Genomic DNA, 27524 nt, shown 5'->3' with positions numbered 1-27524 from the left:
CAAATGAATGAATTCTCTATTGGAAGACTGCCCAGCATAACAGCAGGTTTTTTTGGAAGTCCTTAAAAATGTGACATAACTCCAAAAGCTCTCCTGGTCGACATACCAGCACAGTTACATACAGACTTCTGTACAAGGAGAAAAATTACGTATGCATACTTTGTCAGTTAGCTCATCGGACCTCCATATAACTGGGGCTCTAGCCAAATGTGTACAGGTTTCGCCGTATCATCGGATATTTCCTTGTCACGGCGGATATATGATGCATGAAGGACACCTTTAGAATTCCCGAGCTGTCACTGCGAATGACAAGTGAGGAAGGATTGAGACGACAAGCTTCTGGCTAGGGCAGGCCTGAGTCTCAAAGGGCATCTTTGATATGCTGATGCCTTTTAAATTGGGCACAGAATAAGTCATGTGTGCACAGTCCGTGTTTTTCAAAGGGAATGGCTGGAAATTTAACGACAGTGAGGGATAAAGTCTTAATCAAACGAGCATCAAATTTTCAAAATGGGATTTGAATGACATTACATATAATGTAAAAGAGGAGAGAAAAATGACATATAATCATATAAGGAAATGGAATAACTTCATGTTTGGAAGAAATCCCCCGTTGTATTACACAAAATGGCTCGTTAGATTTGCAAAACTGGGAATTACGGGAACATTACCACAAATACGGGAGTTCCTTGTTGGCTTCAGGCCAAATGAAATCTTGGTACGCTGTGCCAAGAATAAATCTTAAGGTACATGAGTTTTGTTTCCCTATCATGAACACAGGTATATAGTGATGAGATGTTGAGACTACAGGGACTGATGAAACTATCTATCCTAACAACACTGGAGGGCATAAAACTGTCGGCACATCAGTGAGTGATGTTGTAATAAGCTCTCAGGAATTATTTCGGCCATTTCGGGACCATTAACCCTCCTCAGTTTCATTCTGCAGGGATCTACGATATCCTGAAGGGTGATCAATAAATAACAAACGAAAAACTTTGATTGGAAAACTTGTACATGTAATGCTACTGGTGATGATGAGATAATTATTCACAGAAACAGTTTGTCACCAAAACTTACATTATTGTAACGATTAAAGTTTTATAATCAGCATATTGGGGGGCATTCAGAGTTCAATGTGGGTTTGTACTGCATACTTGGTAAACCGTCTCATGGCATAACACACCAGGTTTGTACTGACCAATTATAAATTTTTATAATCAGCATATTGGGATGCATTCAAATCTTTATAATCAGCATATTGGGCACCGTGCATTCCAAGTTCATTGTTTGTTTGTATTACATACTTGGTAAACTGTCTCATGGCATAACACCCCAGGTTTGACCTGGACAGAACAAGCTACATATTCAGATTTATTTGATCCACTCATACAAACCCTACTCTTTTTCATAACTGGTGGGTTGAGGTATGGTTCTCTCTCAAACATGGGCTTTACATCCCATCTGAGAGAATGTCCCTAGCCAAAGCTAGGTACAGTCAAACCTGCTCAAGGCGACCACCCTGCGGACTGAGCAAAAACGGTCGTGATGGACAGGTGGTCGCCATGAAGAGGATTCCACTCACATGTTTCCAGGTCGAGGTTTTCAAATACAGAACGTAAATGGATGGAAAATTATGTGAATTTTAAATAGACAGCATGACCCCCACCAGGTTCAATTCTCATTGATAGAAAGATCCTACAAAATTCATTTTCCGTTATCATTGAAATAATTGTATACCGCTACATCGTGTACAAATTTTCGTCATAATTTTGACTACAAAACAATGGTTGCCTCGATGAGCTCGCAGCGCTCTCCCGCATTCACACATTACATAAATAGTACACGCACGCAAATCATTGAAGTTTTAAGGCCTAAGACAAATCCCTAGAAAACACCTGCTGGCTCCAGCCTTTTTTGGGGCGCCGACCGCTGGATGAAAGGGTCAACAAGTTTTCGATCTGACAACTAAAGATGAAAACGGAACGGTGTGATTTCGGCGCGGCGCCGCCAATCTCTGTGCGACGCATCGAAAGGTTAGTCAGTGCAGCAGAATGCACAGCGTCCAATAAAGGTTTGTGAGATTCATGGAAATAAAAAGAAAACAAGAATATCAATTTTTATCAATAGCTAGATTATTCGTAAACGTTCATCACAAAAGCATCATGTTTTAGGAAGGTCAGCGGTACGCCAAATCCGGGCCGCGCCATATCCAAGATGGCGTCGGGACCAAGGAACAACATTTCTCGCCCAATGTTTTGCCCGCCGCGAAATCATTTTTCGGCGGAATTTAGTAAGACACAGATACAGTTTTGTTGAAAATACAAGAAATAGATCGTAATTTCTGTGAAATCTGACTTTTTGACGCCATGCACTACGTATTCGTTTTTAGAATTGAGTTCAAACCGAACTGAGTTTGCGGTAAACTATCAGATCACGATAGGCACAACAACATCACAAACATTTGTCTTTACAATGTTTATAAGGGGAACGTTTTATTAAAACATTTCATGGAGGAATCGCTTCTATAACATTGCTATTCCATATAATTTTGTCCTTATTTTTGTCCTTCAAAGTCTTGAAAACATTTCCTTGAAATCCGACAGCAAAATGATCCGATGTCACCACAAGCTTGAAAATTAGGCGGCCGCCATGGGCAGGGACTGTGCTCTGTGCGGTCCCAATTCGTGGCGGTCGCGGTCGCGTTGGACAGGTGGTCGCCTTGGGCAGGCAGGTTAATGCTTGTGCCTATGGGGAAAATTTTCGGGACCGAGAAAAAGCGGTCGCCATGGCCAGGTGGTCGCGTTGAAAAGGTGGTCGCCTAGGCAGGTTTGACTGTACTCATTTACGTCTGAGTCGAGTGAAGAAATTGGCATGGAGTGCCTTTCCCAAGGGTACAACATCGCGATTGTGACCTGTCAGGGATTCAAACTCAGTACCTCCAGGTTTTACGAGGTCACCGCACACTAAAATAATAGGGATGAATGTTCTATTTAAAGGCACCCAGAGCATTTTATGAGACTTAAAAAATGAATAAAAGAACTCAAATTTCTAGCCATTCCTACAACTAGTAACTTTCAATTACACCATTACATATCAACATTAAAGGAGCAAAGATACGATGTCGTTGTATGGTGAGAACTGATAGAAAATGCAAGCCCCAATAGACTGATCCTGACTGTCTATCACAATTAGCGGTTTGACCATTATGAGAGAGTGACTGCATGTCCGTCAAATATTTGCATTTTCATGTTTTAATTTTGCATTTCTACGTTTTGACGGAGGTGGGCGGGGCTATGGTATCGGTCTAACGATGTAGTTTATTTTTGCGCCGCTTTTGAGCACTTTTGATAATTATGAGAAATCCGCACGCAAATGTGGTAAACAGTGGCATTAAATGTCAATTTAATAAAGATTACAGCAACTAGAATATTTCTAGTTTTCAAGCCTCATAAAATCCTCTGGGTGCCTTTAAATAAACTAGCTAAAGGCTACAATCAAACGTTAATCTTGAGTTTGAAGAATAAGACACAAACCTCCTGAGATGTCTTCAAGTTGCATGTTGTCCAGTCCAACTTGGAACTTGAAGATATTGGTAGGATATCACCCATATTGTACCTTATTCAACTATTAACCTTTTGTGTTTCACACGACTAACTTTACCGATATGTAGTCTGATCTGATCTGAGTTTTCCCCACATCTGTGAACACAGTCACCTCTGACAACTACAGAGACTAAGTAAACTTTCAACATGTCCTACAAGCTAGAGATTGACAAGGGGCAAACCCAGTCTCCTTGAATAAACAAACGTCCACATCTTGTTGAGTTTATTGAACCAAGATATAAACCAGCTTTAGGCCACACCAATTTTCTTTTTGTTGCATCTCGGAATCGCCTCTCCTGTTTTTCCCATTTTGAAAAAAAAAGATTGGGTCGCTATCCCATTGACAAATTTATACTCACGATTTTACTCTTAGATGTTCAGTTTTAAAACTCAATAGCCACCAAAATAGATAATAAAAGCCTGCACATACCCAGTAAAAAGTGTGGTGACATTTTATCATAAGTTATAATTTGATAAAACTATACCTCAATATCAATCCATATTACAGAGCAAAACTGAAAAGGTAATTTTGTTACTGAAATTATAGTACTAGACATGTATAGTACTATTACATACGTACGTATGTGTACCTGCCCTATTAACTAATTAAAGTATACAATATACAGGAATACAGTGTATGTGGACAATACTGGGTGCACATGCACTTTTGTACAGTTGTGCACCTAATTTTTGACTGTGGGTGCACCAGTGCACCTAGGTATTTTCTAAGGCTTTAGGGCAAAGGTGCTATTTATTGTACATCTTGCATATAATAGTCTTGCACTTTAAGTATCAGAAAAATCAATATAACTTTTTTTTAAATTGATGTAGCATAGCGCATTTTCTAGCATTACTTACAATTATTTTTACTTGAATGTGAAGTTATCTATAGAATTACAGATTGGAGTTGGCAGTTAAGTTTTCAATAATTACATTTTACTGACATTTTACTTTATTTCAATTGTTGTGCATCCAAAATCTTTTCTGTGCACCTCGTTTTTAAGGTTTAGGTGCACCAGTGTATTCTCCAAGCAGAGGCTTCGATCGAGAGGGGTAGTTTTGTCCGAGATTTTAACGTTCCTCTCCTCTCACCTCTGCCTCAGAACGCCTTTATGTGTCAAAGTGATTAGATTTAAAAGGCTTGATGCCTTCCGATATCTTGCAGAGGTGAGAGGAGAGGAATGTTAAAATCCCGGACAAAACTACCCCTCTCGATCGAAGCCTCTGCTTGGAGAATAGCACCAGTGCACCTAATCTCAAAAATGAATTTTGAGCCCTGGCATGTACAATGTAGTACTTCCCACTTGCTGGTAGTACCAGGTACAGAAGTATGGATTACAATCTACAGTCTGTGAGCAAATTGCAGGCTTACCATAGAAGAGCCCATTGGCTAGTTCATAATTAGATTAAGAGCTGGTGTTGCCCTACAGCAGACCAGGAAATCTTCTGAATCTGTAGACTACTCTAGTCATTACTTTTTCAATTTCAACATTTACAACTTAATAGTTTCTCCTGCAACTATCAGTTCAGTTCAGTTCATCCTCTGTGAGGTGACCGTGACACAAAAAATATTCATCCATATTTTTTACTAACAAACTAACCACTTGACTCTTTTATGACTGAAGTTTCCCTTTTTATGGAAAGAAGTTAAGTTAGCAATCTGGTGATATATATTTGTACAGGTACTGGAATTGTAAGAAATAGTATAACGAGGTTGGACTGATTTTAAGATACCAACCAATTTCTTGTAGACCAGGGCTTATGTGGCCTGCCTTATCTAAATCCTGTAGGAACAAGTTTTCAGTCACTGGCTAAGCCTGGTGAGGAAAAAGTTATTTAGATGGTAATTACTGCTGCAGATCTACTCGAAAGGCTGACGAATTTCGTTTGGTGGTCTGAGGTTTCCAGATGTTACCTTGGAGAAAATGAGTCTTTGCTTAGAGAAAAGCAAAAGTGTCTGTTGCAATAAAATTCAAAGTATTTTCAAAACCTACACTGTTCTTAAGATCTTTTTCTTCTTCTTGGTTCTCTTATTGCTTCAAGAAATGAGTACTGTAAATGCAGAAATGCTCACGGTGGTTTAATGTTAGCGGTTTTCGTGGCGACCGTTTCACCGCACACTTAAAGCTACCGCAAATATTTTTGTCCAATACTGTAGCAGCATGTGACTTTATCGTTGCCGCGAATTCAAAACCACCGCAAACACTCCATTTTCGCCTTAGCGCAAAATAAAAACCATGCGAACTTAAATGTATTTACAGTATCTTGCTGCTAGTGCTGCTAGGACCTCAAACAAAAATTACTTTAGGAGCTAGTTAGTGTAAATAAAAATGTAGTGATGCTAAGTTAGCAAAACCACTGTGAGGAAAGGGATTAGGGTTTGCGAGGAAAACTTGCTCGTGAAAATTCGATTTCTTGTGTAGATTTTATGTATGTAATTTTTTCTGATTTTTTCGTTTATGTTATTTCCTTGTGCACCCTGCTACAGATTTTGAGGCGTTGAACCTTCTCACTTTGGGGTCCTTAACCATATAAATCCCCATAGGCGAAATACTGTGTTCTGCTACCATGTACAGATTCCCTTCTTGTAATTTCCTTGTGCACCCTGCTAAAGATTTTGAGGCGTCGAATCTTGTCACTTTGGGGTCTTTAACCATATAAATCCCCATAGGCGAAATACTGTATTCTGCTACCTTGTACATATTCCATTCTTGTTATTAATGTGCACCCTGCTACAGATTTTGAGGGTTGAACCTTCTCACTTTTGGGTCCTTAACCATGTAAATCCCCATAGGCGAAATACTGTATTCTGCTACCTTGTACATATTCCATTCTTGTTATTAATGTGCATCCTGCTACAGATTTTGAGGGTCAAACCTTCTCACTTTGGGGTCCTTAACCATGTAAATGGCCATAGGCGAAATAGTTCAAATACTGTGTTCTGCTACCTTGTACATATTCGATTCTTGTATTATAAATTTCCTTGTGTACCCTGCTATAGATTTTGAGGCGTCAAACCTTCTCACTACAGGGTCCTTAACCATATAAATCCCCATAGGCGAAATACTGTGTTCTGCTACCATGTACAGCTGGTAATGGGTGCAACAGGTGTAAACCACCAGCCATTAGCCTAGGCCAAGAATTATGGTCACTGGGTCGCGACCTTTCAATCCTTCATATGTTCACAATCTCCTTTCCAGTGTCCCACCAAGCTATCAAAAACGCATGTGTCATGCAGCAGAAAAGGAGGTGAAAATGTCATATTAGAAACTCTGGCCTGGTATGTCCATCTGCCCCAATAACTCACCAGTGGGGTCAGCTTTCATCAGCTCCAAGGAGGGGAAGACATATTGTCTGTGGAGGTCAGGGGTTAATTAGGGAAACAGACCTTTGGTAAACCTACTAATGAGGCATGAAGAGAGGGGATGATGAGGATTTCGACCTCTTGTACTTTCTCAGTTTCTGATGCCAAAATGATATTAAACAATTCTACTAATCAAAGAACCCATAAATTATAAAAGAAGTGAGTAAATTCATCCTCCACTGCCTCAAAAGAAGAAGTCAAACCCAACCAAACTAGCGCCATGTAGATTTTAGAATGTTGTATAACATTGGATGTAGCCCTTGATATCATTGTATTTATCATTATTTTATGTGTTTTTTGTACTTGAAGTTAGCCCTCCGGCATGTAGTTACAATAAAATTTATTATTAATATTAGAAATTGATTTGAGCTATTTGCCTACAGCAATTCTAAATGTCAATAGACCATGATATTTATCATGGAAGCTCATATGTGTTGGTGAGTCATCATAATACAGTGCTAAACTTTCTTCCAATACTAAGGTATTCACGGATTATTGATCCTGAAGAAGGCGACAGTGGTTATCGAAAAGTTGATCCGTGAATATCTTAGTGTTGGAAGAAAGTTTAGCACTGTATTAAGATCATGATCATCAACACATGTTAAGTATACAAAACACATTTCGTAGGGTTACGATTTTGCAGCCAAAAGTCACTGCAAAAAAAACATGAAAATAAAACCAGTGCAAACATTTCAAGAATTACAGTGGTTATCGAAAAGTTGATCCGTGAATATCTTAGTGTTGGAAGAAAGTTTAGCACTGTATTAAGATCATGATCATCAACACATGTTAAGTATACAAAACACATTTCGTAGGGTTACGATTTTGCAGCCAAAAGTCACTGCAAAAAAAACATGAAAATAAAACCAGTGCAAACATTTCAAGAATTACAGTAATAGAAATGCCCCAATATCTAACTTAATTTCATAAGAGTCTTTGTAAAGTTTGTGGGTTCATGTTACATAACATACATCTGATATGATATCCAAGCTACAAAACAATTTTGTTAAACAAAAGACTTGGGGGAGTGGCACTTCTTGTTGATAAATTGACTTAACCTAATTTCATAATTTGACCAATCAAACTTTGCATGCAGCGTTTTGAGTTGTACCATATCGTTTTGTTGTGAAATATTTTGCCTTATTTCTCTATCAACTGAAATTCGATTTCCACTTGACCAAGCAGAAGCTTGGATGAAACTTCCTTGGTAGTCTAAAGGTGTCTTGCCTAGCAGAGCCTTAAAACCGGTACCTCACAGGCAAGCACGATAAGGTATCAGGTTACAAGGCAATCACACCTGCTGCGTGATCGGAATGGTTTTCACAAGCATCGAAATTATCATAAAAACAGCCATATTTACCTACCTAGGTTGTGATGGCACAATCTCTCTGATCTTTGCGACAAGGTGGCACTAGCGCTGACATCAAAACAAAAACACGGCTGGAACACCTTCTCACCTTGGTATGCGACCGAGAGGTCACGGCATGGCTTATTACCAAGCGCCTTGGACAACATTACAACACCATGCTATTTTGTAAAACAGGGGGATTAGAAAAAATAATAATTCATAATAATGACAATTACAATATCATACAATTTTTAACATCTAAATATGTTGTCAATAATGCTTTTTAGAAATAGATTTAGAAAAATAATCCGGTTTGCAAACTTAACAAAATGATATTCTTTCTGAATTGAACAATAATATACACCTATCATATAGTGGTTTGAGCCTTTGAAAATTGGCCAGCCGGTGACCGCATTCAACAATGTTATGAGAAATATCACACAATATTTCTCTATAAATATAGGTAGATTCCTCCTATACAATTATACATTATCAAAATCAAAATTATTTGTCATCTTCTGTCTAATATGTATGATTTTGATGCGCGTTTTAGTGTGAAACCCGGTATGATTATGCTATATCTACATTATGATGCGCTTTTCGCGCCAAAAATTCTAAACGGGTCAAAGGTCATTCTGACAGCCGACCATGTTTCGTAACGAGTCTTCTGATTGGACAACACAACATTACCCTCTGAAAAGACTGAAACTGAGACGGCCTCAGCTTTTGTCGCGGAAATCTAGATTTCTATGTAGAATTCTGTCACATTCCCTCATATTTACCGACCAAACTACTTTTTTACGGTTGTTAAAGTCTCAGAGATTTATTTGGGCAGATTATTTGAGAGGTTGTTGCCTCGGGCGAGTTTGTACCGACCAATTACAGAACGGCTTGAGGGACCGATGCTCAGTATGTTCAAGTCCAAGATGGCGGAGTATGGTCCGGATTCGGGCGGTCGGACAAAGGTAGGACGATTTGTGGCGACTGTTGCGACCAAAATGCATAGCCAGGAGAAGAAATGTAGCTTAGGAGTGTTAGGTGTGTGGGAAAGCTTTATATGCGTGAAATTCCTTTGTGTATGCCAATATGGATCTTTGTTGAATCGTGTATCAAATATATGAATGACCATCATAAATTTTATGAATGATACCATCCCACAACAAGTTACATGTTAATGATCACAAAATGTAACGGTTCTATGTATATCTCTCTATTCAAAGAGCTTTCAACTGTGCTGTATGTGTTGGGATGATCGTGTAACATTAACGTTAGGATAGGAGTTGATTTGTAAACTGTCAAATTATAGTCAGATGATACTCATGAGAAAGACTTCTTATACAACAACAACAACAACAACAACAACTTCTTATGAAGAGGGGCTAAACTCTGGATGTTCTGTTTAATGAATGAAAATCATTAAATGGAAGATACGGTAATGGTTATGTTATATCATAAGTTTATGTATACAAATTAGGAGAAAATTAGGTTGCAAACATTTTGCATTAAGGACAGAACATGTAAAATTGGCATTGTCACTGAAGTCAAAAACAGTTATACAAATGTCCATTACAATAATATTGTATGCATCACATGTACAAATTATGTAATCTGTATGTTGATGAAAGGGGCTCTATGTTAGATTTTCGTTGCAAATGTGACAATATTTAGAATAACAAAATCTCCATGTTATTGTGATGTGCACATTTTCCCTGTGTCTAGGGTCTGATGATGGTGAAACCCATAGTGTACGGAAACACAGCCAGGTACTTTGGCAAGAAGAGGGAGGAGGATGGACACACCCATTCCTGGTCTGTGTACGTCAAGCCATTCAAAAATGAGGTTTGTATGTTTCTTTTTGTAAAGATTAATCTTGTTCTTGCTTGTTGATATACTGAAAGCAGCACCCCTAAGTTGTCCCTGTGGCGCAAGGTGCTGCTTCGCCACCTGGATCAAATTATGTGGATCCTAGGGCCCGAGTTCGATCCTAGACGTCGACTCCAGCTTGGACATGTTGTAATGGATTGCATTCGTCATTTTGGATGGTGATGTAAAGCCGGTGGCCCCGTGTATGAGGGAGCTTCAGGCATTAGCCTGAAGTGTCAAACCTCTGCACGTAAAAGACCCCAATACACTTGTCAAGAAGAGTAGGGGTGACCCGATGTGCTTGGCCAAAAACGCGAGCCGTAGCGAAGCCCCATAGCACTACCACTAGCTACTTGAAGAAGTATCATGCTTCACCTCAAATGAGGATGCCTTGAAACGAACAAAACGAACCTAGGAGATGTGCTGTGCTCTTATTGCTACCGTACAATTTCAGTTGCAGTTGGACAGGATCCTTGAAGGTTCTGCAGTTTGTATTGTGTCGTATAGTAGTGAATTCAGGATGGTAACCGTCCGTTGGAAATAACACCACTTGTAGCCTTGGTACCATCCTTATTAGATCCAAGTGATACTCAAGTCAAGTAGGAAGAGTGATAACCAATAAGGATGATAACCAGACTAGTAAGCTGACACTTTCACTCGAGTGAAACAACTAAGAAAGGAAGACTATAGGTTTCGTAGAATTAACAGACTGAGTGAGAGGATGACAAATGGTTTCTTACAATGCAATGTACACAATGAAGAAGTAGTTAAAACTTTCACTAGGAATCACTACCTTTACATATGTCCGGACTGCTTTTAATCATTATACAGCATGATGAAATCATTTTGCAACCGTAGAATTGCTACATTGTAGATGCCTCATTTAAGGGCCATTGCAAGAGACGAATTTTAACACAAACTGATGTCATCATAGGGGGGATGTTACTCAAACTGCCATGTCATCGACTGCGTTTGAACGACATTTCCCGAACCCGGAGGAAGCAGGTGTTCAATTACAATCAGACTGATTGACGACAGATGAGTACTAAAATAAGCTGTTTTTCTCAGTTTTTAAGTGAGGCAGGGGAAAATAGTTACTGGCATTGTATAGCAATATCTGGACACGTTTGACGGCTTGTGTGCGTGTGCCAGGCTGCCCGTGGGAAGTGAATTCCCGCGAGACGCCGGGCTCCGTGACACCGGTCGGGGTTCGGGGAATGTCGTTGAGTTGGGGAATGTCGTTCGGACTCAACGGACGTGCGCAATGACATGGACAGTTTGTGAGTAAAATCCCGCCTATGACAAAACCAGTTTGTCTCATTCAAATTCTTCTATTGATAGAGAACGTGATCTCAAACCATGCTGCTACCAACTGTTCAACTGTATTCAGCTGCTATGGAACCCTGACTTTCTTTGGAAAGTGCATCATACATTGACCTACACCTGTTGCTATCATCTCTGCTATCCTAATAAGTCATATATATGCAGAAGTCTGAGATGAGGGACACTGCACGGTCCGATAAACAGGTTTACAAGGCTCCCATATTGAATGGTCCGGCAAGATCAGAAGATCTATTAAACAGTTATTCCCAACATGTCACTTTTTGCCCCTAGAATGACCTGGTTGAATTGTCTTTCAATTTGATTTCAAGGTAGAACTTAAGGGTCTAGTTTCAAAAGAAAACTTTTAGGGGATGGGCAAGATTTTTTTCCAACTGGTGAATGATTTTATGAAATTTGACAAAGTAATCAAGGAGTTATACATTAAACATGTATATCAGACTTTGTATTTGTATACTTCTGATATTAGTTTAGTATGTTCCATATACTATACTACTTAACTGTTATTGATAAAAGAGAAATCAACCTATAAAATGTATGTTTCTGTGTATTGATCTATTGAGGCTTGGAATAAAATACAGTTCTACTAAACCATTTTATATTCTTGCACCCTGCAAATTTCCCTCTAGAGAATAGGTATCGACAGTAGATTTAACAGCCCAACACGTATGCCTCTATATTAAAACTTATTCGATACATCACCTTTATCGGTTTCATCTTTATTGATGTTTCTGGTTTCAAGGGGCTTTGGTTTTGCTCCGGGGGTATTAACAATTAAGTAACTTAAATTGTGATTTACTGGAGCGTAGAAGGCAATCTGCTTTATTCATCGACCCGGGTTCTAAGCCCGACCAATCATTCGGCTCGCAGAGATGACTTTTTTATTGCCCCTGAGTTGTGTCCAGGCTTGATGGATATGTTTAACTCCCTTCATACCAAGTTTAGTTGAAACCAATGCAAATTTGATGAACGTGCTATCCCAAGAATGTTGATAAGTTGTGTGTATTTTCTTTCCAGGACATGTCGGTGTTTGTTAAGAAGATCGAGTTCAAGTTGCACGAGACCTATGCCAACCCAGTCAGAGGTGATTACTTAAAGATTATAAATCTTATAGACATTCTTATGAATATTACTTCTTGTAAAAATGCTTCTTATAATTCTATTCAGTCCTGTAATCTGAGAATGATTGTCGTTTGATTCTTTGAATCTATCAATTATTGAGTTAAAGTTTTTTCCTCAGATTATATTTGTTTCAGACTTTCAGTATTGTTTAAGTTCCTCTTACCATACAAATACCTTCAAAACCTGTGGAAGAGATTGGCTATTAGTATTAATATGTACCTATCTACTCGAGTTCTTAGTCCTAAAAACAAAGAAATTCACTGATAAAAACAGAACCTGAAGAGACATCCAAGTACATGAACAACCATTGTAGATGCACAGACACATAAATGTACCCAAGAAACCAAAGTCATGCATCAATTGTAGTCTCCAATACGTTAGGTGGGAACATAAGTCTGGAGAAGGATATGGTTTGAAACAGAAATGATTAGCTCCTATGGGGCTGGGATTAGTGGCTAGTGCATTCTCTATCACATCCATGTGAGATAGTAGTTTATATAAAGTGATGTAACATGCTATCAAGTGAATGATCATGAGTTCAGCAGGACAGCAAATTAACAGTTAATAATTGATATGGGCTTGATGTTGGTTCAAGTGAAGAAACCAATTTCTATCATCTATGGTTCCTTGATTGCAATATTTTACACGGTTCACTTTTATATGGAAAAAGTAGGACTACCTGAAAAAAAAAGCATTGATAAAAGATACAGTTCATAATGCTTGTATAGCTAAAACAGAAAACGAATCATTTTTTTAAACTACGCAAGTCAATTTTCTATTTTTTCAGGCAACTGAATTTTATTATCTTATGAAAGAAAAAAGTCCTATGTTAGTGTTTGCAAGCACCTACAATACATTTTTGTAGACCATATTCATATTTCTAGAAGAGAAAATTGGTTAGCTCACCTGCGGTTGTTGGTCTCTCTGTGTGTGTCCGTTGGGTAACTCCACTCCTATAGCCATGTTGGTGAGAATGGTCATCCCCCAAAAGCTACTCCAGAATGCTGCTTGACTTCACTTCCCTAGCATGTCCCTCACTCCCTCTGATGGAACACACAGATGCTGTCAGTTAATCTGATGATCAATTACAAAATTGGTTCCAGTTTTTGCACGCACCGCTGCACAGCGAGCCGCCTTGAAATGCCCTTGCTACTTCCTCCTGCGAGCACGCAAAAAAAAAGAGCGAATTGACCTCACAGGCGACCGAACCCCCTTTACGCCCTGCCTCCGTAACAGACGTCCCCTGTCAGATTTTCCGCACCCGGTCATCTGTATTAGGGGGTGATTTCTGGTGCGGGAAGGCCTCCTGCATCCATTCAGGTGTCCTTGCCACAAAATGTTATAGCCAGATGTGTCGTTTTGACCCCTGGCCATAATGGGACGGGCCTACAAGTCCCATGTGGGATATATTGTTTAGACAAGATCATTTCTTATCTCTGTCCCACAGGAAAGGATGGGGTTCAGTCAATAAGTCAGGCCAGTTCCAGATTAGTTTCTTCCAAACTTGGGCCTTTCGGTGCCCTCTTTGACCTTGCTGAGAACCACATAGCAGAAAGCATTTAAAAACGAGGCATGGCAAATGGTCAGCTGTAGACATGTGTTTTCTGACAGGGTCTGGGTGTAAAGCTTTCCTTGCCGATTCGGCGTACTGAGTAAACCGTTATTGGAAATCAAGAGTTCCTACAGCATATGAAACTGAAGGACAGGAAAAGGCAGACATGTTTTGCCTCTGTCAAGTAGTGCGGTGGTGTCTTGCCAAGTATTGTACATGTAAATCTATTACTTTTCCGATTTAACTGTACTTCACTGACTGGATGAACTTTTCTGGCAAAAGATACTTCTTTTCTGTAAGGCCATACTGACGTGATGATATGGATGGCATCGTCTTGGCACCCCAGTACTGATCTGAGCGTGCAAAGAAAAAAAGGTTGTTACAAAAAGTTGTCTTCAATATGAAATCTACATGTAAGTGGTCAAGAAGACAAACATGGTATACCAAACAATTAATTCTTTATTTATGTTCTTTACGTTTTGGAAGGCTTTGCTCAGAGCTCGACATTACTATTCCTTTTCTAATATTTTTTTTTGCAATTTACGGCACACATTTGCTCATTTTGCAGCTTCTTTGTACATTGCATGTATAGTCGCAAACTTTTTATGCAAAACGGACGAAAATTGATGGGCGCTGATGTCATCCATATTATAATCAAGTTAGCATGGCCTAATATCAACAAAGACGCTACCTTTAACAATCATCCTATTCGTGGTCATACTAAGTATGAAATGACCCGCAACACTTATGACATCCAGACAGTAGATTTTGTTTACTTCTCAACAAGGTAATGCCCTTTCCTGACTGTCCTGCTGTATTAAGGTCACAGCATGGTACATGTATTTCTCAGAATTTAGACAAATTAGGTAAAACATGACCTAACAAGCAACTATTTTATGAATAGGCTGATTATATGACATTTATGCTTTCAAAGAAGAAGTCAAACCCCACATTAGTATCGTAGATATAGAAACTTATTGTAGACGAGCAACATAGTTTAATCTTTGTTGCTTGTGTCACATGTATGCCTCATGTTTCACTTTATGTTTGTGCATCGTCATTAACTGTAGTCAACTTGCAATTAGCCTACAGACATGAATTTGCAATAAACTTACATTTCATATGATGCTTCATACTACTTTAGATTTCTACATCATTCTGATGAAAGCAAAATTATATACCCGTGATTACTGATAAGAAAATGTATGAATTGTTTGACGTATGTATTTCCCTATAGGTTATGCCTCCAGGCTATGAATACTCCCTTGTTACTTTTCGACATTCCCTTCGTGAGACTTCCTGGGATGCTTGCCTGGCTGCACAGATGTAAAGTACCGCCTCAGTTCCCTCTTCCTTTCTGCTTGATCGAACTTGATGGATATTGTTGGTGGAATAGACTCCTTTTAATGAGTTCTTTTGGAACGTTGCAGTCTCTTTTCTCTTGGGTGAGTGGCTTTTGCAATTGACTCGGAATCTGGTTTCCTAAAAGATACTCTTCCCCTCCTGAGGCCCTGGGGTGTCGTTTACAGACCCAGTACGGTAAATCACTGTTCGGTATCTCAAGTAGAGATAAGGAAATCCTCCTAAACATTTTATAAAGCAGTATAAAGCACATATCACCAAATGATTGCTGAGTATGTCGATAACTCATTCGCTGTTTATCAAGACAAAGTCTGATAATGTAATTGGTAGGCCTAAGGTTGTGATGGAACTCGAATGAGCATCCTTCTGGGTTGGAAACATCTTATCTCTGATCTCCCAGACGAAATCATTAAGTAGCTTGGGACACTTCAGATCCCATCTTACCATGGATCAAGCTGTCAGAAGTCATTGATATTCCCCAGGAGGTACACGTACCCAAGGTGTAGCTAATCTTTCTGAAATTACAAAAGTTGAAAAGGAATATGATAACTCGTAAAACTTCAGGCGCATTGCTATTAGAACTGATTGTGTGAAGTATGAATTTGATTAAATCTTCTATGGTTGACGTGACTTAAGTGCTTTCGTTGCCACGTTAGCTTTTTCAAATATTGGAAGAGATAAATTTCAAAGGAAAGGCCTACAGCAAACTCTTCAAACATGATTAGATAGGGAAACTGTATTGGTCTGTCAGTAAACTTTACAGACCCAGGAAGAATTGCTTGTAAAGCAATAAATATTACACTCTTATCTAGCAGAAGAAGATATCAATCATTCCTAGATTCCCGATACAACGAGAGGATATTTACGGTAAATATAAAAAGAAACGCTCCCTGGAAAAAAGATGTGGTGGAATTTAAATGAGAGGTACATAATTATATAGAAGAAGATATTAATCATTCCTAGATTTCCGATACAACGAGAGGATATTTATGGTACATGTAGATATAAAAAGAAACGCTCCTTGGAAAAAAGATGGGGTGGAATTTAAATGAGAGGTACATATATACGGTATCAATAACATTTTGTTTTTCCCCTACAGGAAGGTTTTTTTTTATGGCAATGCCCATATTTCACATATAAAAAATCGTTGGCAATTTCCGGGGAAGTCTTTCATGTGGGATCGGAAAGCTGCGACGCCCTTCCAACCAAGCAGTGATGTGTATTGGAATCATAAATCCCGCCGCGGGGCTAGGAGAAATTGTGCAGTGTCGGACTGTAGATCACTCGGATACGTGGAGGTGCCGGGAAGACAGATGTTATCGGGCGTGCCAGGCTTGCTCAGATGCGCTCTGATGCTATATAACATGTAAACAACATGAATGTCAAGTTCTTCAGCTACGGACTGTAACAGATGGCTTCATTGAGGTCTTGACAGGCAAAAAAAGTCTTTGAAAATGAACGGAAAAACAAAAGGTGTGGCTAGTGTTTTTTAAGAATCTTATACAGGGATGTGGTATTCAAAAAATGTTTCAAAAACTGGTTGCAAAACTTTCCAGCACAACCTTCTCTCGAAATTCATGTAACAGTTAATAATAGTTTGTCTAAGGCCAAGGAACACAGTATACTTAATTTCATCAGACATACGTGTAATTGCTGACTGTGAGCCGCTCCAAAATTGAAACTTGCCGACAGGGCATGAAGGTCTGCGAGCAGTTGATACCAGTCAAAGAAGAGACATGTATGGCAAATGTTTGACTTGTACATGTAATTTCGACATTGCCAACAGAATATAGTGCTGTCAGAAATTGTTTAGTCGTCCATCTATCAACTGTAAGTTGATACAGGGGCATGCTTTGCTGGCTCTACTAAGACATATCATTGTTAGTTTAAAATGACGTGAACACGATCAGCCTTCTTTTCTCTCTGCAACATCACACTGATTGATTTCATTCACACAGCATGCCAGCTTTGTTTCTCAAGACCGACCAATAATTTTATACCTTCGTGCTAGTTTAAACATTGTAAATTTTAACCTCCTTGTCTCTGAAACTGATTTTGTTTGCAGATTTTGACCAGGGCTGTCTTCACGACCCATCCCTCCGTTCCAGGACGGAGATTTGCTTCTTGGGACAGACGAAAATTCACCTTGTCCATCCCTTCGAGTGACAAAAATCTGAACTTCATAACATGAAAACGCCTTTACTACCCCTGAGTTTAGAATTATTCAAATTCTGAAGGGGACGCCCGGGACGGACAAAAATTTAAAGCTGGAGACAGCCCTGATTTTGACCCTGAATATCACAATGTACATTCGGAAATGAAGTTAAGTTTCTTTCATATATGCATGTTATACATATATATATATTCGAGATTCAAATTGTGAACAAAACACCAGGACATTAAAGGCAACCAAAGCAATATTAGGGCCCAAAATATGGAAATAAAAAAAGCTGACACACTGTATTTATGGTAGTGGCATTTACTAACACTGTTTAGCACATAGCTTCATAGTTTGAGCATTTTAAAACCATGCGAAAATGTGACGTACAATGATCCCCTTAGTTTCGCGAGCCTACAAAAAAACCCTGGCGACGATTTTCAGTGAGTTCTCACATCACAACAACGACGTCATATTTTTGCATGATGGACGTCGCTATACATTGTGATAGTGTTGTTTTAACTAATCATGTATAGAAATGACTAAATAAATTGCCTTTCAAAATCCGATTTTCGGGCCCTAATATTGCTTGGGTTTCCTTTAAATAGTTTAAACACTTTAAACTGTTATGCAGCTTGTGGGCCTTGGGCAATGGAGAATTGTGTTCAGATGCTATTCATCTGGTGGTCCCATCTGTCAATATACTCCAGGTAATGATTATTGCATGCGGAGGACGTTCGGAGCGCCTGTGAAGCCGTACACTCTTAGCCTGGGTAAATCATGTCCACGCCGGCAGGTTCTGAAGCTAGCTTAGCGCGGCAGCCCGTGGTAGACTTGGAGACTCCCTCCCTTATTGATTGGTCGGTGGGAAGAAAATTGCGTGTTCCCAAATTTGAAGGTCAGCTAGAGTTACACTATTAGTGATATCCTGCGCCTGTTTCTGGTGCATGTGGAAAAGATGATACGGTTGTATTGAATTGTAAAAAGTCCGTTCGACTTTGCCAGAAGGCTTGTTCAAGAGCACGCTCAGGTTTGAAATCGGAAGTGCTTTTAGGAGAGTTTTATAGTGGTTGTTACAACCCAGCAGTTCCAAAGGAAGCTGCTAGAGGGCACAAACGTATGTCATCCTTCAAGAGTGCAAGAGCTCTCTACCAGCCCAAAAGCTTGACCAGAACACGAGATAGGAAAACCAGAAGTCCTGCTGCAGTACCAAGAAAAAATCTAATAATTTCTCAGACAGGACATGATATGTATAAAGTGCCCCAGAAAATGCAAGCGAATAAATTGTACTTCAAAGAAAAAATTTTGTCAATATTAAATGGCAAAAAAAATTGTACTGTAATGGTCAGAAGGAAAGTGAAGATAAAAGAAGAAAGTGAAAAAAAAGACTTGAAAAATGACATAAAACTAAAAGAATGATCATTAAAGTCGTGTTCAGCAAACGTACAAATGTGAAGTCGTCTCTGACAGAAATTGGAAATGTGAGGAAAGAAAGGAGCTTCATTAGTTTGGCAGGAGGAGTAGGAAGGATTAATTAATTAAGGCCTGGCAGTCCTGACAGGAATGTAAAATCAAGCTACTGGCACTTTAGGATAGCATACATGTACATGAGCCTACATCAGGCACACCTTAAAAGAAAGCTTGTGCTGTCATCCAAGCTTGATATTTCTTGACACCATGAATGGAGAAATATTCATGACTTTATGTTCGCAGAATTTGGCTGAGAGCTCTCACCGAGAACTTATCATTCTCAGATGCTGGGAACCTGGGCTGTCTCCAGGACCCGTCCCTCTGTCCCTGGATAGAAATTTGCTTGTTAGGACGGAAAAAAATTCACCCCATCCGTTCAAACAAGTTATGCTGTTCATGACATAAAATGTATTTTTATGAGCTTAACATGACATATTTAAGAACAAAAATCAACAACGACTGGGCTCAAAAACAATGAGTTGTACTGAAAAAATCTAAAGCTGGAAACAGCCCTATTGTCTACATTGCGTTACTACAGTTGTTTCAACTGTTTCAACATTGCAATCAGTGCAATGCCTTTATCCCCTTCTAACTAAAAAGCGTCCCTCCCTTCCTACTGCAAAATCAAGTCCTCGCGAACTTAAAACAATTTACAGTACAAAATGTATGTATCCCTGTCCTCTCCTTCATAAATACATGCACGTCTACTTCTACGGTAATAGAGAAATGAACTGGAATTCAGCCGCTTATTAACTTTAGAGAATAAAATAGATAAAAGAACATTTTCTGCCCAAAGCTCATGACTTCTTGTAAAATTCTTGCAATCACAATCTTCTACACAGAAGACTTAGAACTGGTGAAAATATGGTGTCCCTCCTTTTTAGTGGGACAGCCCACCAAAATGCATTTCACACAATGTTCATCCAACCAACAAATATCAATGCATACACAATTCACACACTTTCACAAAGAAGATATGTACCCACCTTAGATTCAAGCTGTGTGGCGTGTAGGATGGTGTGCACACGTATGTATCATTTCTCCCGCGCCGCCGGTATTGACGTTGCCAGCGGTGGGAGGAGACTCCGCAGTCAGCGTCAGATTTCCTTAATCACCTAAATGATGCTCAAAGTTCAGGCAGATGTACATGTACAGATCAGCACACAATTAGTCATAAGCTGGGGACGTACATTCAGCCTAGATGCACGTGGCATACTAAACAGGGCCACTGCACTTAGAAGAGATCCGGCACCGCTCAGGAAATTTTCTCTTTATCTAACCGAACTAATCTGGGATTCTCGTTTTATATAAGAAGTACATGAAAGTAAAGTTGTGAATGTTGATGACTTAGCACAGCATCTGGTAACAGCATGTCAAGATTTTAGAGTCTGTGAACGTACCCAACCTCAAGCCTAGAAAGTTTACCATTCGACTACTGATATAAATACCTATAGAATAAATAATGACTGAATCTTTGTGCAGCCACCTTGCACCATATACAACTGATTAAACTACAATTTCAACCAGTACAATGGGCCATCTTTTTGTATTTCTGTCAGAAAAATTGAAGTTTATGAAGAAGCTTCCCTGTTTAACGTCATAGTACATATACTCGCATACATGTATCTTATGTCTACAAGTCGAGTTACAAAAAGTCTTAAAAGCATGTATCATTCTTTATCTTGCAACATTTCAAACCACAAGTCCCTCTAGTACAATTAATCTTTAACATTCAGAGTAGTCATTATACATCTTTTCTCATGTGATGTTAATCTATAGTAAGTCATTTGAAGAAGTTTAAGTTTTGGCAACGTATTGTAAAATACATTATGATGTATATTGGACAGAACTAATTCTTTCTGCTGCTGTATACTATCATTCTGGGAATTTGTCAGCGTGGCTGTTAATAAGAATGTAAAGTTGCTGTATGAAATACTTACTTTGAATGCAAAAGTAGCTGTTATGCCTATGTGGAAATAGATTTATGATTGGATTTATGGAATAGACGTGTGAATTTTTCCCTGGGGTAGAGTTGGACCACAATATTCCTTCTCAGTTCTTACTATTAATTACTTTTCATAGTTGTTGTATATTGCTCCAAACAGATTTCACGATAGTTATCAGGAAAATGGCATGTTATATGGACCAGGGGACCAAATTACCAGGGCTAGGGTATCATAAATTTCATAGCAAAGAAAGCAGGGCAAAAGGAAGAAGAGCCTTCAATAATTATATTAATAAATGCAACATTGTTTTCTGTTGAAAAAAGTGTAGTTTACCTTGGTGTTTACCTTCAATTTAATTGTTGCACTTACCTGGTCATAGCCCATTTAGATACGACAATGTTTAAAATAAGACAAGGCTTCATTGAGATATCAGTATCAGCTAAACCTACTACCTGTATTGTTAAAGGAATAATTGAATAATAGCACCACACTATAATACTCCTGACAAAGCATTGCAATAACAGATTTACTTCATATTTTCATGGAAATATTGAGTAATGTGCTGGTGTCTCTCATGTTTTAATTTCCTGCATCACCGTACACCAAAAGCTCCTGGGGCCCACCCTTGGAGGAATGTACATGTATGATGAATTGCATGAAGTCTGTGTTATGCTGATACCTCAGAAATAATTCCTATTGGGGTTTTCTTTTATGACTTTCATCAAAATACTGTAGAATCATTTACTTTTGCTCTGGTTTTATTTCATGGTAGGAGGGAAAGGGTGTTTTAAATTTGTGGGTGAAGAAATTTTGTAATACAGTAGTCATACAAGGGAGACATATTTGCTGTGTCATCCTCACTGCAAAAATAAAACCACGGCAAAAGTTTCAAGATATACAGTATTTCTGTAGCCTGTCTGATAGGTGTGTATATAATGATAGACTGACTAAAACCAAGTTTTTCCTGTTGTATTGCAGTGGTGTTGGTGTGGCACAACGGTTAGAGAGTTGGACTCAGAACCAATATGTCCCGGGTTCGATGCTCGCCATTCCCCGACGCTGTACCCTTGGGAAAGGCACTTAACATGACCTTCCCTGACAGTGGAGTGACGCCCTCCGAGCCTCTTTCGCTAATCTGTCTAAAAGTGTGCAAAAAACACACTACGGATTTGGTTGCTGATGTGCCAACATCTAGAAGATTTGTCATCAAACGCAAGCACGGTACAATCTTTTTTAATTTTCTATTTATTGCAGTGGTGACAAAGCCTCCATACGAGATCACAGAGACTGGGTGGGGCGAATTCGAAGTCATCATCAAAATTTATTTCAACGACCCCAACGAGAGACCGGTGAGTGAACGTTTCATGATTTCTAACCCCGCCGTGTAACAGTCATGGATCAAGAGCTATCCATCGATCGGGTGTTGCCAGGAGAGGGATGACCATGAAAAAGTCAATATCTTGTCCCTGAAGATGTCCTTGGATTTACATTTTGTAGACTTACATGTGCAGAAATACTGTTAAGTCATTTACTTTTACTGTTGTTTTATTTCGCGGCAGGAGGAAAAAGGGAGGTTTTCGCTGTGTTTAAAATTCGTGTTTGTAAATTGAAATAAATCTGTTGTACCGTAGTTATACAGGCGATGTATTTGCGGTGCCATGTCAAACCTGCGAAAATAAAACTACGGCGAAAAGTTCATGATTTACAGTGTATGATTTCTGGCATACTTCTGGTTGTAGTATTTTTTCTGATATTCCATATTTTCCATTTTGCAATTATATTGCATGTTTTAACCTTGTCGTTTGATATTGATGTAATGGTAAGATTTTGTCTTACAATCTAGATCACATGTTGCGGCTATAAATGATAAATAGACTGAAACTTTTTTCGTTAACCTGATCCAGTCACGGTAGCACCGTTAATAATACAGTGTTACCGCATTAGTAGACTTTCATGTGCTTTAATCTCTCGGAGATCCCTAGCATAGGACAGCACTAAATTACATACAGTTGGAGGTTGCCTATAAATCTTACATTATGCATATATTGGAAGTAAACCGCTGGGTTTTCAATAAAACATGTTGCCAGATTCTGCTTCTGGCATGATTTTATCTACCTGTGACTTGCATTTATCCTTCATTCTTTTAGACTTTAGTCAATATTGTATATTAGAATTCATGCAAATTCATGCCGGAAAGGTAATGACAAGATAATAACGTGAATTAACAGACATTGAGCAAAGACAAGGTGTCTAGTGTACTGTAAGATTCAGTAATCATCTTTTATTACAATTCATAATCATAGTTCTTACTCTTTATTACATATCAGGGATCAAAATACTTTGCAATATGTTATATGACTCGCTGCACCAAGCCCATATTCTTTTAGCTTATCAAATTGCAAGCAATTCATACTTCTTACTGAAAAGTCAGTATTTTTTAATGCAAAATTCACAGTTAAACTTAAAGGCAACCAAAGCAATATAAGGGTAAAAAAAACGAAATAAAAAAAATGCTGAAATTTTTATGGACATCTTTATGGAAATGACATTTAGTAACTTTGTTTAGCACATTTGCGTAATCGTGCCGTACGATGATCCCCTTAGTTTCACGAGCCTACAAAGATCCAGCCACGATTTTCAGTGAGTTCTCACATCAGAACAAGGTCGTAATTTTGCATCATGGATGTTGCTATACATTATGATAGTGTTGTTTGAACTAATCATGTATAGAAATTACAAAATAAATTGACTTTCAAAATCCGACTTTCGGGCCCTAATATTGCTTGGGTTGCCTTTAAAGTTTAAGGCTTGTATTTTGAGCCCTGTAAATTTTCATATTTACACAGTAGCCACCTTACATGTAGGTGCATGGTTACTATTGATCTTATTTTATTGCATACATATAACACATTCTGCTTATTAACTTTCTCCCTGCTGCTAACCCCAGCAAGCAATACAAATTAGATGCCTAAAGTAATGAAGGCAACCTCAAGGGAATGGTTCAGCTAATATTTGAACATGTTGCCCAACTTTGAGCTCTTTTTAGGTTCGAATTTATCGAAGCTTTATTTTCAGACCCTATATGTGCAACGAAGCTGAACACTGTAATTCTTGTTTCTTTCACTGTAACTTTATGTTCACTGTTTTCAAGGTCACCTCTATACCATGAACTTATCATCACCGTGAAAAAAACTGTTGTTATTATTTACATTTCCTTCACACATCTGTTCTGTAAATCACTTGCTGCCACCGTGAAGTTAGAGTTCAGTGAAAATGTCAATTTTCCTTACACCGTGAAATTTTGCTACAGTGAAGATAAAGTGAATTACAGTATTTATTATTTTTTGACTCAGGTCACACTGTATCATTTCCTGAAGCTATTCCAGACAGACACCAACATCATGCTTGGCAAGAAGACCCTTGTGTCTGAACATCATGAAGAGTTGGTAAGGCTTAATTTAATGCTTTACTTTCAACCTATCAGAAATACATTCTTGAAGATGATACATTTTAGCCACACAAACTAAAGATATGCAATGGAGTCAATTTTTCAAATGAACATTCAATAAACGACAATATGATACTGACTTAACGTACTGACCTTTTTCTAGCTGATTGTTTTTTAAAGAGAGAAATGGTCTATTGATTGAAAAAAACTCTTGCAGCAAAAATGGCTGAATTGTGGTTTTTTTTACAAAAGGTAGCATATTAAACATTTTTTAACAATAGCATTAATGGTTATTCGGTTAAACATTAACATTTTTTGTTAGAGAACAACTTTCACAAGTAGAAAAGCCCGCAGCAGCCAAGCAAACTCTGTTTATTTTACGTAAAATCTATCCTTGAACACATCACCATGTGGCAACCAGAAGTTGTAGTACTGCAGCTGATAACTAGGGGGCGTTGTTATCACCATCTCTGCAGATCTTCCAGGACCCCACACAGATGATGCAGACGATGTTGAACAGCACGAGACAGATCACCCTGGGGCCCTGGAAACACGAGACAGACTGTAAGTTTGACGGATAACACAATCAAAGAAGTTCAAAGTTTTATTATCCAGGTCCGCCCGGGTCTAAACTCGAAGCACATCTTATGTGGTCGGGTTGAAGTTTAAGCTTTTTAAGTGGACCACCTGAAAGCACGATAAATTTAGATGAGACAGCTTGTCACCAGTGATTTGGAACATTGCTTGGTTTGACTTTCTGGGATCTTAAACTTAAGCATAGAAGTGATATCATGGAAAAGTTATGCTTCAGTCTGTAGAAGCCAACATATCTCCAATACAAAAACTGAAATCTTGCCCCAAATCCTGAAACTTTTTGTCATATACACTAAAAAATAGTTACTCAAGCAACTGGATCAAATTCGAAACAGTCAGACCTTTCAGACAGCATCCGCTGTCTTTCGTTTGTGACTAAAGGAAAGAACTGGAGAACCTGTTGAGTAACTGTCTTTGGGCACATCTTGTTACCTGGATGTCTAACCTTCATTGACGTGTTTGTGATATAATTTCAACAACTTTGTCTTAAATTTTGTGTTTTTTGAGCAAACTTACATGTACCAGAGACAGACTATGACATGATAAACGAGGTATCACTTAGAAAGTTTGTCTGTCTGGGTGGTCTAGTCCTACCGTATATTACTAGTGTTTATACATAGCCTATAAATCTAGAATTGCTCTGAAACCAGCTATCATAAATCACCTTAGCAGGGTGCGAAATACTTTTTTGAGCCAGGTTGCACGGTGTGCAACCTGGGTAGAAAGCTAGGTTACCCGTCAGAATTTCAGGTTGCCCCACCTAAAATTCACTGATTTCTTGAAATTATATTTTGTAAGTACATAGTATTACATAGCCTTTAACAATATAACTGGTGCATAAATGTGTTTTTGTTTCAAAATAAAATTCAATGATATACAATGTAAATAAAACGCCACAACCCACAACAAACAAACTTATACAATTCATGTGTAACACGGCTATTTTTTTAGTACAAATAAATCCTTTTTTCAACCCCCATAGACTTTTTGCTTTTTCTGCTCTAGGAAGAGTTACACTGCAATAGTTACACTGCAATAGGACTTGTACCTGCATGTACATTATTCTCTTCCCTAACATAAAAGTTGCTACTGGGCATATTTTCAAAATCTAATAAAAGTACCCCCGGAATAAAATTACCTACATTTTTTATTGAAAAATTCACAGGTGAGTTATTAATGATATACATAAATACAATAGTCTATGTCATTGTCCAGTTTTTATCTCACTGTCACAACATTTTAACAACTTTGTTTATTCTATGATCATTGTTGCCAAGTAAAGATTTTTTAAAATCCTAGCTTATTATTAGTAAAGTGGCTCCATCTCCACTTCTGCAATTTTTAATTTTGCCCCCAAAAAAGCACTAGCAACGTTTCGCCCATAGAAATACACAGCAACTCAAACACTGCTCCTTACCAGTTGTTGCTGGTACTGCAGATTACACGTCATTACTCTCGCGCAATCACGCGATATCCAGCGAGAGTCGATGAATTCAACATGGCGGCAAAGAGCCGAGCGCTAAGCCGCGCTCTCTTTCCGACGAATTTTGCGTTTCAGGCACAATAAAACAGGTTGACTATGGATGCAAACGAGTGAAAAAGTATCGGTAACTTTATTAACTTGTTTAGTTGGGGGTCGATTTATATGTTTGGTTTGAAAATTTACGAGACTGAGAGCGAGTGTGTGTGCACACCACACGGGTGTGTGAGCTTCCTTGGCCTTTTTTGGTCCAATTATTTTCTACTTCGTCAAGTAATTGCCGCAAAATCGATTTCTCCGGCCTAAAATTCAGGTAGCGCACCGCGCAACCTGGGTTAAGAGATAAGTTGCGCCAACCAAAATATTGTTGCGCTGCGCAAGTGCGCAACCGGGTATTTCGCACCCTGCCTTAGCATTTTTTTGTCTAAAAGAGCCATATTTCAGACTGTCTTTTGTTTCTTCACAGTCGCAGAGCGTGAACAGAAGACGTTGGAGAAGATCGGGAACGCCAGAAAAAAGATTAGACTAGAAATTGCCGACTTAAAGGAAAGGCTAAAGGGTAACAAACAGACCATACAGATGTTTAAGGAAGAAATCAGAAAGTTGGAAGAAACAGAGCAAGTCGAGACAGAGACATGACTGTGAAGAGGAACAAGAAACAACAGTCCATGGGCCAAGACTGTTTTTTCGTACCAAGTGGTACCATGTTGCTGCTGTTCACCTTGTAATGCCTAGTGCAACATAGGTCAGCAAGTTTCCTTGCTGTTTCTGTAGCATGGTATATTTCTACAGGGAGGGGTTGCTAGCCCTTCCCCTTTAACATGCTTGAGCCACCTCCTTGAACATTTTACGTCCCTTCCGAAAGACCGGT

The 27524-nt window shown here is 38.7% G+C and overlaps 2 protein-coding genes across 2 annotated transcripts in view; one reads left to right on the top strand and one right to left on the bottom strand.

Annotated features, from left to right (window-relative positions):
- Nucleotides 1-8485, bottom strand: part of LOC136442987 (N-acetylated-alpha-linked acidic dipeptidase 2-like) — a 35018-nt gene extending 26533 nt beyond the window's left edge. Inside the window, exon 1 of the mRNA XM_066440031.1 lies at nucleotides 8334-8485. The gene's annotated coding sequence lies outside the window, so the exon portion shown is untranslated. The remainder of the gene's footprint in view (nucleotides 1-8333) is intronic.
- A 590-nt stretch (nucleotides 8486-9075) lies between these two features.
- On the top strand, nucleotides 9076-27408 carry LOC136443400 (YEATS domain-containing protein 4-like). The gene is made up of 7 exons (XM_066440624.1): nucleotides 9076-9282; nucleotides 10037-10156; nucleotides 12539-12605; nucleotides 22386-22480; nucleotides 24485-24577; nucleotides 25056-25143; nucleotides 27120-27408. The coding sequence occupies exons 1-7, from the start codon at nucleotides 9220-9222 to the stop codon at nucleotides 27290-27292; spliced, it is 699 nt and encodes a 232-aa protein (XP_066296721.1). The 5' UTR covers nucleotides 9076-9219; the 3' UTR covers nucleotides 27293-27408.
- The last annotated feature ends 116 nt before the right edge of the window (nucleotides 27409-27524 follow it).

Source organism: Branchiostoma lanceolatum, chromosome 10, assembly GCF_035083965.1.
Source record: "Branchiostoma lanceolatum isolate klBraLanc5 chromosome 10, klBraLanc5.hap2, whole genome shotgun sequence".
Taxonomy (NCBI): domain Eukaryota; kingdom Metazoa; phylum Chordata; class Leptocardii; order Amphioxiformes; family Branchiostomatidae; genus Branchiostoma; species Branchiostoma lanceolatum.
This window is presented reverse-complemented; position numbering and strand designations above follow the sequence as displayed.